We start from the raw sequence: 18755 nt of genomic DNA, 5'->3' as shown, positions 1-18755 counted from the left end.
GTTTAAGTCTTCATGACTACAAAATAATAATAATAATAATAATAACAACAACAACAATAACTTCTTTTAGTCTATTTCAGCAGCCCAAGATTATTAATACAGCACTTATAGAAAAAAAAAGTGGCAATCTATGGACAACTCGGACTACAATGACTTGGATTGCAGAAGTTATCAAAGGGAATGGCCAAGCCAAAATACAGTCTACGTCTATGGCCTTGATTTTAGAAAGATAACACATACACATGAATTTAACAAGGAGGTCTCAGTTCACGTTCAAGCTTGCTATCTCTAGCCTGTAATAGCTGTTATCATCTGAACGGTCTTTTGTGTCCTATCACAGTTGGACCTTTACTCAACTCCCCTCAAGTATCATTGCCAGGCTGGTCTACAGAGCAAGTCCCAGGACAGCCAGGGTCACACTCAAAGGAACCCTGTCTGGAAAAACAAAAACAAACAAACAAATAAAAATTGAATAAATTTGTCTAAGTGGGTGAATACTAGTGTATAGTCCCTAAAGAAATAGAGGGTGAGAAATGTCATATTCCACGCCAATGACAACATGGCCGCCACCGATGCCGCCACCACCACAACCACCAAAATAGAGCTACAATCTGAAGACATAACAACTTTGATAAATAAGGATAATACTTCTCTGAGTTGGTGTAAAACAAGAGTATGAGGTTTGTACCTGACATGGAGAAAGTTTTTCAGTAAATATCAGAACAAATACCCTCACGTGGTAAACTGATATCAACGAATGAGGAACAAGGCAAAGAGCAGAAAGCTCCTTTTAGAAAACCAGTTCTCAACCTGTGGGTCATGACCCCTTTGGGGGTTGAATATCATATATCCTGCACACCAGATATTTATATTATGACTCATAACAGTAGCAAAATTACAGTTGTGAAGTAGCAATGAAGTAATTTTATGGTTGGGGGTCACCACAGCATGAGGAACTGTATTAAAGGGTTGCAGCATTAGGAAAAGGTGAGCACCACCGTTTAGATTCTCAGCAGCTCAAGGCTATGTGTTCAGAGATGACAGAACTTCACATGACCCATGGAAAGCAAATATTTGATGTGGTGTTTGTTCTCATGCTCAGCCCTAGTAACACAGTTTGGTTTTGTTTTTCTCTTACCTAATAACGTTAATCCTAAGCATAAGGGAGACAATTAAATGGGCTTTCCTGGAATATTCTCCATTTTCCACATTTTGTAGGGGTCTATTAATAGTTTCTATGGCAATACAGGGTATTATTTGATGTTCTTGGTTAATGTACTGGATCCTGCTTTGAGGTGTTCAATCAAATCATCAGAGCATTTTGGAGATAGCCCAGGATAAACCCTTGAATTGACAATTTCTGAAGTGAGAGATTTTTTTACGATGGTCACTGAACGACTTACCCAGGCATTTATAAATACTATGAGGATAAGTCAGGGACACACCCATCCTGACCTTCAAGCCCAGAGCCCAGATTAAGGTGCTACCAATAATTTGAAGACATACATACCTTGGGAGACAGAGTCAGAATTCAGGAACCAGAAGTAACTCCCAGCTAGAGCCAACCTGTAGACATTGCAACATAACCCTGTCATGTACAAAGTTAACATAAAACAAGCAACCAAACACACACACACACACACACACACACACACACACACACACACACACACACACACCTCATAATATTTTAAAATATTTTAAGTTTGCGATTTTGTGTTAGGCTATATTTATAGGTAGCCTTGGCTGCACACCTGAGGTGGACAGTGTGTAAGGGTAGGCGACTGAATGTTGTTGGTTCTTCTCCACTTCAGAATCCTGGTGCTTTTCATTGCTGAATCCTGGTTCTGGAGAGACCTCTTACACTTCAGGAACCTACCAGATGAACAGGCAGAAACCAAAACACACAGCCCTTTCCTTCTGCAATTTCTCCAGCACCTTCAGCTAATAATGCTTAGCCTTGTGCCTGCCAGCAAGGAAAAGCATCTTAAGGGCTCAGACCCACCTCGCCTAGCAGACAGAATGGGTCACTTCAGTCCAGAGAGGCTACGAAAAGAAAACTGGAATTACTGTCTGCTGTGTGCCCGGATTTCACCTTAGGATAGATAGCTTGAATTTCTCATTTCAATGTTTTCCAGAGGTGAAGATTTTGCTAGTGGTCGTCAATTGTTGTGATGAAATTTATTCTTGTCTTCTTAAAATATAATTATTAATATTGTGTGTGAGTATGTGCAGTGAGTGTGTGCAAGGCATAGCGCTCACTTGGAGGTCAGAGGACAACGCTGTGGAGCTGATTCTCTTCCTCCACTTTTACGTGGCGTCTGGGGATTGAACTCAGGTCATCAGGCTTGCTCAGCAATCTTAGCAGCCCCATGATTTTTAATCATAACTGCTATGTGACTACTATGTAATACCATGTAAATGTGGTTTCTAATTTTACTTTTTGAAACCCATGTGCCACTATAAATAGAGAGGCAGTTTCTTTTGGGGTAATCATCCTGTTCTAAAATTACGTTGTGGTAATGGTTGTAAGGCTGAATGTTAAGATTCATTTAATTTTACACTTCCCTGAAATAAAACCAATGGAGGCTTTTCAGGCTGCAGATCACTTGATTATCATGAATTGTGTACAACTCTTGACTGTTTGCTCCTTAGACATACTCCCAATTCCTTCTTTGTTTTTTGTTTTGATTAAATTTACCTTTCTTATTATTTGTTCAAGTCCTTATATTTCCTTCTTTCTTTCCTTTTTTTTTCTTTTGAGACCGATCTTATATGCAACCCTGGGTAGGCTGGAACTCTGCACAGATACTACATAGACCAACTGGGTAGTGCCTCTGCCTCTCCTCCTGAATCTGCCTCCTAAGTATGGGAGTTATTGGTATGTACCACTATACTGGGATGCTCAAAGGTTTACATTTTCTGCTTCGTATTTATATGTTGGTGTTTTGGGTTGTTTTTTTTACTCTTTTAGGGGTCCCACCACCCAGCTCCTAAATAAAGCACACATGGGGGCTTATTCTTAACTATAAATGTCCAGCCTTAGCTTGGCTTGTTTCTTACCAGCTTTTTTTAACTTTAAATTAACCTGTCTCTCTTTTTCCTCTCTACTGCTGGTTGTGTAGCTGGGTGGCTGGCCCCTGATCTCCTCCTCCTTCTCTTGCTCCTAGATATTCTCCTCCTCCCAGATTTCTCATATTTATTTTCTCTGCCTGCCAGCCCCACCCATCCTTTCTCCTACCTCGCTATTGGCCTGGTCAGCTCTTTATTAGACCATCAGGTGTTCTAGCCAGGCACAGTAATACAGCTTCACAGAGTTAAACAAGTGTAGCATAAACAAAAGTAACACACCTTAAAATAATATACTACAACATGTTGATGTTCTCTGATTATCCATTTTGATTTTGATGCCCATTTAATGACTTTAACTTTTACTTTCATGAGCATATTTTTCATTTACAGGGAGCCCTCACTCTTCAGGTTTTCATTGACAAATCCCCTTTCTTGCTCTGGTGAGTTTACTTAGCCTATAGAATTATAAGTAAGAAATAGTCTTATAGAATTTGCACCTTCTGGCTTGAGAGTTTCTAAATTCAGGATTCCCTTAGTCCAGGAAAGAGTTGTCTGTTTTTTTTTTTGTTTTGTTTTTTTTTTTTTTGTTTTTGTTTTTGTTTTTTGTCTGTCTTGGGACAGGGAATGGTAGGTCAAGCTTGCCTCAAAGATGCTGCAGAGCCAAGGATGACCTTGAGCTTCTGATCCTCCTGCCTCTGCCTCCTGAGAGCTGGAATTATAGACATGTGCCACCAAGCTGAGTTTACTTAGCACTGGAGAATCAGACCCAGCATGCTATGCAAGCACTGTGCCCACCAAGGCACACCCCCAGCCCGATCGATTATCTTCTGTCCGTTGAATGCGCTCATGACCTTAGACAATATCTCAGTGCATTCTTCCTGCTCTCTATTCGTTTCTTGCCCCCACACTTCTGGGAAATCTATAAATTAATACCAACATTTTTAATAGCTTAATTTCTAAAAAACACTTGTCCAGACATGTATTATACGATTCATTTACTAACTCTTAGACCTTTTCAGAATACGTTTTATGTATGTCAATAAAAGCCTATAAATGAGAAGATATTGAGGTGTTTCTCATAGTTACTATTAAGGGTAGGCCACCACCCTGTGATTAACTCAAACTCCTCTTTGCAGGACATGTGACATAAGGCAGCCATGCTTTGGGTTGACACAGCACAGAGCCGAGGGCTCACTAGCAAGCACAGAGTAGCCAGACGCCACCTTCCATTGTTCCCAAAGGAGACTTTACTATCAGTTCCTAATAGTCATATCTGCAACATGACTTCACTCTATAACCTGCTGTTCTCCTTCAAGACTTCTAAGATTCAGCTATCCTGGGCTGACACTGAAGCACCTTTCTTTCTTCCCTCTGCATCCGTGTTCATCGGCTCGGCAGACATCTCCTCCATCTCTCGCAGAGCATGGCAGTCAATTTAACCTGCTGCTCCCCAGAGCCTAGACTGATTCCTCAGATAAAGCTAGCCTTTCTTCTTCCCCCAAGTCATACTTTTTGTACTTATTACCATAAACCAATTCCTTTTCAGTTTGGCAAGCACCTTATCTTACATAGGAAACTTGAATCATTCGTTGCAAAGGCAGAGACCATGTCCTCTGCCTTTCCATGTCTACTGTGAGCCTCCTAAAGCACTGGAGAGGTTTGCTGAATTACCCTATGAATGCCTCAAACTTAATCATGGATAATGAGTTAATATTTATCGAATGTTTAGTGCAATTCTGTGCACAGAGTGTTACACAGGTGTTTGTTAAATAAAGTGAAAGGTTGATAGGACATAAGCTTGGATTTAGAAGGACTATTGTTATTGTAATTACTGAAAATGGTGTCTATAATTTATTAACAGACTCAGATAATTTCCTCTTTATTACCAGACTCCTACGAATGTGGAACCATGGATGGAAACACGGCTTTCTTTTTATATTCTGTTCCTTTTTCTAATTACATATCATTTCTCTCACAGTGATAGTTAAATCTCATTATATTTAATGATTTATCCATTTTCTGCTGTAACAGTTTTATCAGCGACTCCTTGTATTATAATCTCATTATTTTACAAAATTATATCCTATTTGTTAAGAACAGTAACTGTTACCATGATTTTATCTTCAATGCTCTTTTCTGTGTCAACGTCTTAGCCCTCTTTGTGAAAAGATTAAACATGTTTCCTCTCTTCCTTTAGTCAAGTCCTGTTCAATGTTGCATATATAAGTGTCTTTCACTGTATGTTGCTATTTTATTTGAAGAATTTAATTCTTCATCTGAACTGCGCAGGCCTCATTTCTACAATTCTATGTTTTGAGGGAATAAGAAGGCATACACTGAGGAAATCTAAATGATCATTTCCCCCTCTATCCTGAAGTATAACATACCTGTAATAAAGCACTGAATCATTATTTCTGAATTTCTACTGACTCTATTTCCCCTATGAGACTGATATTTTTACTTCTTGATTGAAATGTACTTTGTGGAGGGAACCTGTGAAGTGTTCAACCTAATCTCAGAGATGCATGCTGGCACATGGAACATTACAGATTTCCACCATCTATGGGCTTAAATGTACATTTGATTAACTACACACACACACACACACACACACACACACACACACACACACACACAGAAACCAAGCAGTGTCAGGGTTCAGTTGCAATCTGTTGCTTGTTTGCACATGTTCTAATGTCATTTGAGATGTATGTGAAAAGGGTTACAATGCCATGGGTCAAATTGTGGTTTTGAGTGGTGCTTTTTCTCCCGAATCCTGGTAGCTTTTTTCCTTCAAATTTTAATCCAAAGAATTTCATACATACACTGTGTAAGTAATGTTAGATATGGCCTTGAAAAACATTTCTTTATCTGCGCAAGGGTTTGTATGTGTGTGGGGGTGGGGGTGGAGGTGTTAGCACCTAGGGGCGTGTGCAAGCGGAGGCATGCACGTGAAGAGCAGAGGATGGCTTTGGGGAGTCAGTTCTCACCTTCTACTGTGTCTCACTTGTCCTCGTCATTGTTGTGCTGTGACATCCAGGCCTGAAAATTCAAACAGATGCTCCAGTTTTCTGCCCTTTGTCACCACGAATGAGTGCTGCGGCTAAAGATGCGTGCCGTCCTATCTGTTTTTTTATGTGAGATCTGAAGATCAAACTTGGATCTTCAGCCTCATCCTTTACCCACTGAGCCATCTCTCAACTCCACATCATTCTCTGTATAACATAGTTGTGCACACGCGCGCACACACACGTATGTCCGTGTTTCTGAGAAACACTAGAGAATATATATTTTGTCACAAAAAAAAACTGTCACCTATCAGTGTCATGCTTTCTACCTGACACAGTCTAGCTCTTTAATGAAAACTTCACCACTTTATTTTTCTTTGATATGAAAATGTTTAAATTCTTTCATCCAGGAAAAGAATTCATCCCCTCTAATGCTCCTGTGTGTGACTTAAAACGGTTATGATGCCGGTACACACTTTTGTGGCAGGCCCAAACAGCAGTGAGGCGCACAGAGTTATTGGGTTAATTCTCAGTTTCTTCATTTAATGAGAACTGTAGGGAGCTTGTTGTTCCGCTGGAAAGATTGAGTATGTTAATTTGCTTGAAGAATTAAGGAAAAGTTTTGGAATATGTTAAGTCAGACGTGTTTCCAGTTGCTGTTTTCTTGAGTTACAATCAGTTTTTGTTTGTTTGTTGTTATTGGTTTTGTTGTTGTTGTTGTTTCAAGACAGGATTTCTTTGTGTAGCTCTGGCTGTCCTGAAACTTACTCTATAGACCAGGCTGGCCACAAACTCAGAGATCAGCCTGCCTCTGCCTCCCAGTTGCTGGAATTTAAGGAATGAACCACCACTGTCTGACTAAATTCAAGATTTTTAAGCTAAAATGTTTCAAAACAGAGTATATGATGTTTAAAATGAAAGCAAATGTCCATTTGTTCTATTACCCTTTGTGGGAGTCCTCTATGAAGCAGGGCCACACAATGAGAACCTAAACAAACAGAAGACATTAGATGAGAGATACGTTAAAATCTATTTTAGGGACTAGAGGGGTGTCTCAGTGGTTAAGAGTACCTGATGCTCTTCTAGACGATCCTCACACCCATGTACTGCAGCTCATACCTGCCTGTGACTTCAGTTACAGAGAATCCAAAGTCCCTTCTGTACCTGCACACATGTAGCATACACTCACCCAGAAACATGCACATAAATCAGGATAAACCTTAACATTCTATGTTTAAACAGCTTCCCAACAAGATTGTTGTACTTTATGCCTTACAAGTGTGTGTGTGTGTGTGTGTGTGTGTGTGTGTGTGTGTGTGTGTGTGTGTGTGTGTACAAATGTGGGTAGAGAATGGGGGATGAGGAAGAAAAGAAGAAATGATTAAATTAACTTTAGAAGAAAAGGATCCATCCAACAGGCTAGCCTGCCAGCGCGTATTGAGCTGTAGGCCCAGGAATCAGCCACACAGCCCAGGCCCAGGAATCAGCCAATCAGAAGGCTTAAAGCCACATTTCCATAACGATGATTGGCTAGGAGTCTGGAGGCTGGCTGAGCTGCAGGAGGATGGGGGAAGAAAGGCTCTCTTGAGAAAAGAGCAGAAGAACTCTCTGTTGTTGACTGCATTTTCTCCAAATGATTGTAGCGATTCATCCTGTAGGAAGCCTTGTTTGGAAAACAGAGAAGACACAGTTGTTCCCAACAACCAGAGGCATTTGACGGCCCAGAAGCTGAGCAGGATGGATGTCCTCTTTAAAATTAGGGTGAGGCTCCTGATTCCTTCTAACCAAATACGTGAAGACTGTCTGGGGGATGCACACGGATCATACATCAATAATTAGGGCTTGCTGGTTTTGATGAACACCATTGCTTTATTACATGTGGGTCAACTTTCCGGATTCTGAATAGTGTGAAAATCCTTTTAAACATCCTGAGCATTTTTTTTTAGTTAAGGGTGTTACACCACCCTCAATAACAAAGCTGCCCTGTTTTTCTCTTTCTTTTTTTCTCCTGTAACCGTATATACAGCAATTTTAGAGACGTTTATCAGTGTGTTTCATAATGCTCTCACAAATGTTTATACCTACAACGCTCTGCTCTCAGGAAATCACTGAGAGAGTCTCCCAACAGAAGGACACAAAGAAAGGGATAAGGAATATAATGACTGTATCCAACAGTCTTTTGTCCTTTCCCAACATGGTGGTTTTCTGCTCTCTTGTTTTAAATTCATACTGAGTAGTGACATCTCACCTACAAGTTTTTAAATTTTGTTTTACAAACATCCCCCCCCCCCCCCATGGACTCGCTTTCTGGCAACGGGAGACTAACACGGCAATGCAGATTAAGCAGAAGTATTTTGCAGACTTTCCCAGTGACCATTCCTTGGCTGGCTAACAGACCAGCCATTCAGAAGCAATTTTCTTCAGGCTGAAATTATGTGCTGACCGTAGCAGATCACTTCCCATAATAACCCTTCCCCCACCCAGAGCTAAATACAATCTGTCTCCTACTCACTGTAATAACGTGCAAATGACTGTAATTTTGCAGACAAGAAACAGCCCAAAGTGAAACGTGTCTAAACAGAGGTCGATTTGAAAAATCAGGGCTATTACCTAAATCTGTAAAATACATATTGTAATAAAACCAGCAACAGCAATCTCCAATAAGTAGTTCTAAAAAACGCAGCTTGTGTTTTGATCTTCTTCGTGTACCCGGTCTTCACAGGCAGAAAAGAGAATCTTTTCCTAGAAATGGTCTCGTTGCATGGGATGTAAATTGCCTGACTCTGCTAGCTGATCCCAGACCCTGCTAGAGCCCCCGTGCAGACACAGCCCACATCACCCTGACAGTGCCTAGGGCCAAGCTGACATATGATTTCAGACACTTAACACTGACCTACATAGCTGTTCTCCCAATGCAAGCAGTATGAGTGTTTTCCTTAAAAAGAAAAAAAAAAGGGCTGTTTTGCTAGATTCTCTCAAAGTGGAACATGGTAGGCTCAGGCTTCTGCCTTTTCTCCTCTATTAAGGCACTGGAACTGCACAAGAAGACAGGAGTGATTCCAGCATACAGGGAGATGCTACCCCATCTTTCTCTTTCTGTCTTGGTATTGAACCCATGCCCTCAAGCAAGCTAGGCAAGCACTCCACCATGGAGCCATATGCCTAGCTTTTTATTTCTTTACTATTAAAATTCATTGCAATGTTAAATCAATTGATATATTTGCCTTCTACCATCTCTCGTTGTTTAAGCTAAGCTATATTACGAAGAGCTGTCAAGACGGCACGATTCTCTCTGTCTTTTGTGAGTCGACTTATAAGACCTTAGGCTAAAATGAGTGAGCAGGACATAAAGCCACCTGAAAAGCTAATGGAGCAATGTTAGAAGATTGGGAGAGGATTTGTGGGATGTCTATCAGACATGTGTTCTTCCAGCAGAGAATACCATCAGGTCTTTCTTCCCTCACCTCTCTCTGTCTCTCACCTCCCCCCTACCCCTCATCTCTCACTACCAAGGACTTGAGATGGTTCTGTATACAAAATCTTTTTATCCCCTTGGCACTTTCTTTTGGTCCAAGTTTACTTCAGAATAATGTAAAACATCATATGTTTGACCAAAGATTGCTTGGCTCCTTTTGATGAAAATTATTCAGAGATAGATATTGCTAAAAGTGCTCAAAGGGAACTTTAGCTGGATTTAGCGTGTGGGTGTAAAAGGGCAGCAGTTTTTTGTTTTGTTTTGTTTTGTTGTGGGTTTTTGCTGTTGTTGTTTTGTTTGCTTTTTTTTTCCTTAATAGCTCTTTAACAACTAGGAGCAATTATCTGTAGGCAAAAAGAGTGAAGACCTTCTAATGTTTGTATATTATATTAATCAACCCTGTATTCTCTAGAAAAGAACAGGTCACCTGCCCACTGCCTTCAGGCAGACCTCTGATTAAGGGCTCCAAGCAGATAAGAATCTTTCCCGATAGTCTTATTGGGTGGCCAATACATTTCTCATTATATCTAAATTAAATTCCTTTTCCTACAAATTAAGTTCACTTTTACATAGAATCCATGTTTTAGGATCTCCCTTTCTAGTTCTTCTCTTGGTCTTGAGAGCTCCCAAGAACCGCCAAGTGTGTGGTGTGTGTAGATTTAGAAAAGCATCCACTTGTTTCCAAGTAAATCAAAACTCTAGAAATTATGTCTGGCACATTCCTATAATCCTACCATTTGGAAGAGAGAGGATATCAAGTTCTAGGCTAGCCTGGGCTACCTAGTGAAATGTTCATTTAAAAAAAAAAAAAAAGAAGGAGGTAAAACTGATTTCTGGCCCTTAATAATACACCCCCAAACAGAAGAAAGAGTCACAAAGACCACCTTGATTTTCTGTGGTGCTACTTGAAGCCTTTGGCCTCCTCTTGGGCTCTTTGTAGATAAAAAATAAAAAAGCCGAAGCAAAGTCTCTCCTGTCAGGATCTGTCCACCTCCTTGCTAATGATGTATCACATGGAGTGCTGAGCTGATCTGGGGGCCCACAGAGGGGTATGGTGGCTGCCATGGCAGGAAGGATGACACACTTTAATTCCCTCCTTTACACTAACCTCATGTTTCCCCCACCCCTCAATTCTGAACACTGCTCTTTTCCCCAGACATCTCCTCTCTGGGTAGACACCCAATGAAACATAAAATTACAAAGTGCACGTGTTGAAAGAGTGTACTGGTGTAATCAAGGAAATGCAGTTAATGCTGCTCGGGACAGCAACACTCCCTGGTACATTACCTTGATAAGAAATATGGGTAATAATGAAGAAGAGGTCAAGAATTTGAAAGGGAACAGAGGGCACAGGAGGAGTTGGAGGGGCAGAACATAAGGGTGGAGATGATGCAAATGCCATACTCGTGTATAAAACTCTCAAAAAGATTAAATTGAATAAAAATAATCAAGATGAACTATTTCAGCTCTGTAAACAGGACCAAGCTTCCCAACTCTGTGAGAGTACCTCCACTCCTCAAAGCTGCTAGCTCATTGTCTTTCCTTCAGTGTTCTATTAACTGGGAGTCCTCTGATGCCTCCTGATTGTCCCCCCAACCCTTGTCAAACAAAAGAAAACCAAAAACAAAACAGCCGTCTGGTCTGTTCAAAAGTTGCCTGGAAGAGTTTGGGAGGTGGGAGAGATGAGGGTGGAGGAAATACAGGGCTGTGGGAATGCTAACATGGAAAGAAAAAGGCTTTAATTTGCCAAAATAATTTGAATCCAATCTGTAGTCACGTTGGGCATAAACCTTCGTCTTTGGCCAATGGTGTTTAAGGTTTAAGCTTGGGTGTCGAAGTCAGGGTTGGGTTCAGTTCCACATCTTGGATGGTTACGTTTTGGATCTGGTTATATTAAACCTGTGGTTCGTTCAAAAAAAAAAAAAAAAAAAAAAAGAGAGAGCTTAAACGCCGGGCGGTGGTGGCGCACGCCTTTAATCCCAGCACTCGGGAGGCAGAGCCAGGCGGATCTCGTGAGTTCGAGGCCAGCCTGGGCTACCAAGTGAGTTCCAGGAAAGGCGCAAAGCTACACAGAGAAACCCTGTCTCAAAAAATTAAAAAAAAAAAAAAAAACCTGTGGTTCGACTCAGTGATGTCTTTAGCAAGGGGATGTTTTGAAAGAGCTTTCCTCTCCCCGGTGTCACGAGATGATAATGTTTAAATACCCAGTGAAGTGTTTTTTGTTTTAAGAGATAAGCATTGATTTTTCCAAACAATTATAATATATGGGGGAGCCATACCCTGAAATGGAGACAACACCCCAGGGAGACAGGAAGTGCACACACAAGCCTGTGCTGTTCTTTTGAGGAACTGCACTTCTAAAGGAAGGTAAGACTCACCCTGTAGTGCTGGGCTGTTACCCAGCAGCCATACACAAATGCAAAACCTGGACAGTCAAACACACGACACAAACTTCAGAGCTAAAGTGGAAGATGAATGGACACCAGACATCTAATTTGCCCCAGATTATTTGTTAATGCACAGCTTCATTATTGGAGTGAAAAGGAGTCAAGGCCACCCAAGCCCTCCTATAGATCGCTTTGCGTCTTACTCTAATAAAGGTCAGAAATTGCTGTTTGTTAATGTTTGCGACATCAAGTCTAGTTCATCTAGGGCGGTGAAACAACACATTGGCATTTTTTAATGGACTAAATATATTAAAAACACAAACATTAGTCAATAGCCATTACTTATAACATGTGGCATAAATGTTTTTATTGATCCACAAAGTCGCCACCAAACATTTACATCATAGCTGTCTTCTGCCAAAGGTAATTTCCTCTGTGTGCCTATTTGCCTACGCTAAGGCACATCTAAAACTCCAACTGTCTGGTGAAAAAAAAATCCCAATAACACCCACTCCCTCAAACTTGGGGTTTTAATAGGTTTACTTAAAATTCATAGACTAAGTGACTTTAAAATCTCCATATTCTAGCTCCTAAAATAATTGACAATAACAACACAAAGTTAAAAATAAACCATGTTCTAAAGGCTTACTATGTAAGACTACATTAGCTTAAATATATTAACGAGTTGTTATTTTACAATAGCCTCTTGTCCTGGAAAATGAGTCCCATTAACTTGGCTGCGTTTGTCTTACCATAAAAGTGAGAACATTTTGTATGTTTGTGGTTTGTGGACACAGCATTCAGAGAATTTAGGATCTCTGCCCGCTCCAGAATTAAAGAATTGAGAAAAGAATTCTGACAGATAATCCAGATGGTTAAAAGTTAAGGACAGAGCATGTTTAAGGGTTTAATATGCCTAGTATATTTTATCTTTCACAAATCGATTTTTTTTTTTAAAAAAATAAGGCTGGTCTGGGTCCTTGTTTTATATTTTTTTTATCTATTCGAGTCACAGATGAGGTGGAGAGATTTGTTGCTAATTTAAGAGAGCCATTCATTAGGTTGGCTCAGTGGCCATCGGGGTCCACACGTTAGTGCTCGCAGACCCAAAGCATGGAAACAAAAGGGTTACTTGTTCCCCTATCACTGGACGCCCCTAGTTGATTTTTCTGAGAGAGAGAGAGAGAGAGAGAGAGAGAGAGAGAGAGAGAGAGAGAGAGAGAGAGAGAGAGAGAGAGAGAGAGAGAGAGAGAGAGAGAGATTGAGATTGATTTTGCAGGAAGAGCAAGGTGGTGGGGGAAGGCTGAGAGGCAGAAGCTGCAGAGCTGGGCTACCGAGTCCTTGGGACGTGGAAGGGACAAGAGCAAACCGCTCGCGTGGGTTTCCACGGAGCGGCGTCCCCGCTCTGCGCCGGTGGCTCAGCTGGCTTCCCTCTGCCACCGAGCGATCACATACATTATTTCCCCCAAGATAACACAATCAAACTTGCATTTACCGACATCCTCTCTTCGCAGCCTGCTTGAGATGTGTTTTAATAAATAAGTGTTTTATGTGAATGATGTAGTAATTGAAACAGGAGCCCCATTTCCCCCCCTCCCTTCGTCCTGCGGGAGGTTCCGCAACCCCAATCTGCTTGGAAAATAAAACGCTTTGTCTCCACCGCCACCCCCCATCGCACCCCCACCCGCGCTCAGTGTGTGTTTTATACGTGTGTATATCTCAACCCCCTACAGTAGCCAAGAGAAAGCAGCTAGCCAATGAGAGAGCCCAGTTTCATAAAAGCTGCTCTCTGATTGGCCCGATGCGAAAGGGCATTGGGAACAAAGAAAAGTCCCTTTCAGGTATACAGGCTGAGAGCTCCTTTGGCTCCACTCCCCCTGTGCGTGTGTGGTGTTTCAGTTCTGATTCCACTGTTCCAGAACAAGCTTGGTGTGTGTGTGTGTGCACCGGGGGGATTTCTGTGTTCTGTTTTTTTTTTTTTTTTTTTGCTTTATTTTGTTGTTTTTTTTTATTTTTTATAAAAAAAAATACACGGGACGGTCTGTGACATTTGCTGGTCCATCTTTAATAATAAAAAAAAAATTGAAGAGATTATAATTTCCAAAATAAAGCGGCTGCAACCAAACACACTCAATGCAGTTAGAAGGAAAAGGTCAACTCGCTCCCATACAGACCGTAAGTACGGTTGCGTGGTGTGTCGCTATATAGCACTTTTAGTGGGGTGTTCATGCAGGGGAATGTACGAGTTTTGTGCATTGAAATGAGGAACTAGTTACAGGGCTGGGCTTTGCGTTTAGAACAACCCAAGAAGGGTGAATTTTATTCAGTGGAGGGTGAAGCGTTTGTAACTTCTTTAGACAAATTAAGCTTGACTGGGCACTTGGGCTAACTTAGAGTAAATTACCTTTTGGGCTCTAACCCAAAGGAGACTAAGAGTGATTCAGTTACACACCCTGGTCCGCCGTGTCAGCTCTCTCTAGCGCACCTTCCCCCTCCTCCCGTTTTCCTACCGGAGCTGAGCAGACCCCCGCCCAGACCGAGGCAGGCAAATGGGAACCCGGGTAGAACAAGCCGATTTCTCTCCTGTCACATCCTCCTGCTCAGTAATTTAATAGTAAACTAGGGAATATTCATCCATTACATGTAATGGCTATAACTACCATTTTCCACCTTCTTTAAAAAAAAAAAGAGCAGGGAGGAAAAAAAAAAAAACACCATTAAGAGAGGGGGGGGAGCCCCACCCAACCCAAACAAACCCACAAATAGTAACAATGGTGTGTTTATTACAAGACTGGGTTTGGGAGCTAGCAAAAATGTTTTTCTTTGTTTAATACATGAAGTGTGTGTGTGTGGCGGGGGGGGGGGTGTCCCTAAAAATCCCAGCTGCTCCGAGGTACCCTGCCCCCTCCCTCAGGCGTCCGCCGCCGCCCTGGCCCCCTTGGGAAAACCGACAAATTGGAGATCAGTTGAGGATAGGTTTATAAGGTGTTTCTTTAAAACATCTGCTTTGCTCTTGTGGCCATTTCCCTCCTTCCGAACTCCTGAGATCCTTAGATGGCTGAGAAATGTTTCACATTCATAACTTGTAGCTTCGCCCACTGCAGGGCGTGCGGGGGGCGGGGGGAGGGGGGACGTGCGGGGGGGGGGAAGGGAGAGACCTTCAGCTTTTTTTTTTTTTTTAAAGACCAGATCAGTATTTTCTTGATACGCTTGTCACCATTTTTGTTCTCACGACAACCAATTGAGCCCTTGATCCTCACGTGATGTGAAAGGCTTGCACTGTAACAAAATCGCTCCTTTTAGATGGTTGGTGTTGCTAACGCGCCCATCCCCCCCTCTCCCAGCCCCGACATTTCCAGCAAAGCGACTCTCCACTTCCAATCCATCAACAATTCATTACTGCTTTTAGCTTCCAAACGCCAGCTAATTAAAAATACTAAGCCAAGCTCTGAGGCCATCTGACTAAACACAGGAGGGGGTGGGCGAGAGGTGGAGAGAGGAGGAAAAAAAAAAAAATAGAGACGCACTGTTTGCTGCGTGTAGAGAGGAAAAAAATTGTCCTGGAAAAAGGTCGCCTTAAAAAAAAAAATCTTTTTGACTCTAATTATCGAATTACCACATGACAGATCGGCTTGCGCGGCGGAGGATTTTAACCCCTCCTCGGGGACTATTCTAAGAACTCGGTTCTTTTTTTTTTTTTTTTTCTCAAAAACAACATAAAACAGGAAAACATCACATCCTTCAGGTTTCCAAGACAGCCCCCTTTAGACGCCGTTATTTTCCCCGCTCCACCGCCCCCCGCCCCGGGCGAAAGCTGCTCTAACTGGTTTATCGGCTCCCTGCAACGTCGGCTCCCTCCTCCTCCACACCTTCCTTTTTCTCCTCCATCCCAGCTCCTCATCCCACCCTTTCTTCCTCCTTCTCCTTCCTCCTCCTCCCCGCCCCCCCCCCATCCTTTCACCCCCTCCGTAAGTTAGTTGGAGAAATCAAATGTCAGGACGAGCGGAAAAATGCCACTTCCCGACTAACAGGCGGAATCCAGCCCAGATTTTCAGTCCTTTCTTCTTATTCTTTCTTCCCTTTCACTAATTTATCCCGATGTTAGCACATTCTGTCTCGTTACTAGAGGACGCCTGTAGGTTTGCTACATGAGATCATTACTTACTGATCACGGTGACTCTCGAGTCTGCAACTGAAGGCGGAATTCGAAGTTCGGAAAAGTTTTTTCTCCAATCTCTCTCTCTCTCTCTCTCTCTCTCTCTCTCTCTCTCTCTCTCTCTCTCTCTCTCTCTCTCTCTCTCTCTCTCTCTCTCTCTCTCTCTCTCCTCCCTCCCTCCCTCTCTCCCTTCCTTCCCCTCCCCCCTCTCTCAACACCCTATTATTCTGAATGCTTGTTAAGAGGAAAAACACCCTTCGGTGCTTGGATTGTGAATGTGAAGCATCTCCCAGCTGCACAGTGACACATTTTTTTTAAGGAGAAAAGGACTCCAGAGCTTTTTGCCAAAAGGGGGATGGGGAAGTGGAATAATGTTACTGAGTGATTATTTTGGCTGAGATGTGTTACTTGGTTTTTTTTTCCTTTTTCATCATTTGGTGTTTAAGTAAAATGAGGCACAGGCTTGTGTGCCGAGTGGAGTGAGAAATACCTTTTGGTTTTCGGGCCTAATTAAAAAAATGATAAAGGATTAAAAGGTAAGCATTCTGTGTGTGTGTGTGTGTGTGTGTGTGTGTGTGTGTGTGTGTGTGTGTATTTATTTTCTTGACAATCAACTGTTAAAAGGGGCTGATCCCTTTAAAAACTGTTTTAACTGCTCTTTGTCAAACACACATTTGTGGTCACTGAGGCCACCGTGGTGCAGATCACTTAAAGTGTATGTCTTAATCAGTTTCCCCACGGTCAGTAGCACCATGTTTAACAGACTGAGCCGTTCTGTGACCCAGGGGTATGGCAGAATTGTTTAGATGGATTTTCCTTTTTTCCTCAAAAGGCAGATATTTAACCTTTCCTCTCACACTGTCTTTTTACTGAGAGAAATACTCTTAGAGAGGTCTGTATATGTTTCAGAAAGAATTGTGTGGCTGTGGGGGAAAGGGGCTGGTATGTTTGTGTGTGTGAGGGGGACTACTGTTTTGTTTTTTTCCTGTTTCTTATGGGAAACAAAACCTAGATTTCCCAGGCAATTTGTAAGAAGTATTAAAATTAGAAAGAAGGAAGGTTTAGTGACATCATTCTGAACACGGGTCCCAGAGAACTTTCAGGGCCTGGTTATTTACACTGCAGGAGCCAGGACATGTTTAGAGATGTTTAACACTGTGTTTTTCTTGTCTGAGTGTCCGGGATCTTTTCCTGGGGTTGAAATAACCCATGTGCCAGGCAAAAATGTTCAACTTAAAAAAAAAAAAAAAAAAAGCCACAAAAATCTTTCTGGACTTGAATCAGATCCTCGGAGATATTTTAACGCTTTTAGAGAACTGGCCATTCCCTGTTGTTGAGAGGGCTTTTCATTTTAGCTTCTATAAGATGCTTTTTGTCAGCGGGTGCTTTTCAAGTCTGGCTGTTTTCCTTTAAACCTGGTATTGGGCTGTGGAGACAATAATAAGCCCCTACTCTCTGTCCTTCCCTGTACCCCTTACTGATGCCCCAGTATTAATCGTTTTCTATTCCGGTAGCATCCAGACAAGAAACATTCGACTTTTTCCCCCTCCACAGGAGATGGTGGACCTCGTGTGAAGGGTGTGAGATCCCTGGACACATTCTTGGGGCAGGAAAAAGCAGAAGATTGGAAGATTTTTTTTTTTTTTCTTTTAAGAGAAAGCCCAGCGGAGTTAAACGAATGTCCCCTCATCTCCCAAGGAAAGTTCATCGGATTTTTAATCTAGAGAGCTCATCTTCAGGATGTCCGTGAACGTTTCGACTGCAGGAAAAGGTGTGGATCCAAATACAGTTGATACTTACGACAGTGGCGATGATTGGGAAATCGGGGTTGGAAATTTAATCATTGATTTGGACGCCGATTTGGAGAAGGACAGACAGAAATTTGAGATGAATAATCCCACTAACACCACTACCAACAGCAACACTAAGGATTGTGGAGGTCCGGCCTCCAATGGGACCGGTGCTACCTCAGCCTTAGCTGATGGCCTAAAATTTGCTTCTGTTCAGCCCTCCGCTCCCCAGGGGAATTCACACAAAGAGACCAGCAAATCAAAAGTGAAAAGGGCTAAAACTTCTAAGGATGCTAATAAATCTCTGCCTTCTGCTGCCTTGTATGGAATTCCCGAGATCAGCAGCACTGGCAAGAGGCAGGAAGTCCAAGGGCGCCCTGGAGAGGCTGCTGGCATGAATTCAGCGCTGGGTCAAAGTGTGAGCGGCGGCGGCGGCGGCGGCGGCAACCCAAACAGCAACGGTACCAGCACCGGGACCTCGGCTGCCGCCGCGGGGGCCAGCTCCTGTGGGAAAAACAAGGAGGAGAAGCCAGGGAAAAGCCACAGCAGCCGAGGCGCCAAACGGGATAAGGATGCTGCGAGATCCCGGAAAGACAAGCACGACCTGCTGCAGGTCCACCAGAACGGCAGCGGAGCCCAGGCCCCCTCCGGTGGTGGGCACCTCTATGGCTTTGGGTCCAAGAGCAATGGAAGCGGTGCGAGCCCCTTCCACTGCGGGGGCGCTGGGAGTGGCAGCGTCGCGGCTGCCGGGGAAGTTAGCAAAAGTGCCCCGGATTCAGCGCTCATGGGAAACTCTATGTTGGTCAAGAAGGAAGAAGAGGAGGAGGAGAGCCACAGGCGAATCAAGAAACTGAAAACCGAGAAGGT

General features: G+C 42.6%; 1 protein-coding gene and 1 long non-coding RNA gene across 6 annotated transcripts in view; one reads left to right on the top strand and one right to left on the bottom strand.

Moving 5' to 3' along the window:
- Positions 1 to 16218, bottom strand: part of LOC107402644 (uncharacterized) — a 135441-nt gene extending 119223 nt beyond the window's left edge. For 2 of the 3 annotated variants that reach the window (XR_013046096.1, XR_013046097.1), the window contains exons 1-3: positions 16108 to 16218; positions 6063 to 7068; positions 1511 to 1566 (exon numbers count right to left, since the gene is read on the bottom strand). This is a non-coding gene — a long non-coding RNA (uncharacterized LOC107402644). Of the gene's footprint in view, positions 1 to 1510; positions 1567 to 6062; positions 7069 to 7151; positions 11455 to 11668; positions 13650 to 16107 lie in introns of those variants that run through there. The other variant, XR_013046098.1, reaches the window with a different exon arrangement.
- Znf608 (zinc finger protein 608) overlaps positions 13818 to 18755 on the top strand; it is a 109520-nt gene continuing 104582 nt past the window's right edge. For 2 of the 3 annotated variants that reach the window (XM_016006918.3, XM_076555272.1), the window contains exons 1-2: positions 13818 to 14117; positions 17653 to 18753. In XM_016006918.3, the coding sequence (XP_015862404.3) occupies positions 17839 to 18753 (915 nt within the window). In that variant the 5' untranslated portion in view covers positions 13818 to 14117; positions 17653 to 17838. Of the gene's footprint in view, positions 14118 to 16258; positions 16635 to 17652; positions 18754 to 18755 lie in introns of those variants that run through there. The other variant, XM_006988449.3, reaches the window with a different exon arrangement.

Source organism: Peromyscus maniculatus, chromosome 19 (genome assembly GCF_049852395.1).
Source record: "Peromyscus maniculatus bairdii isolate BWxNUB_F1_BW_parent chromosome 19, HU_Pman_BW_mat_3.1, whole genome shotgun sequence".
Taxonomy (NCBI): domain Eukaryota; kingdom Metazoa; phylum Chordata; class Mammalia; order Rodentia; family Cricetidae; genus Peromyscus; species Peromyscus maniculatus.
This window is presented reverse-complemented; position numbering and strand designations above follow the sequence as displayed.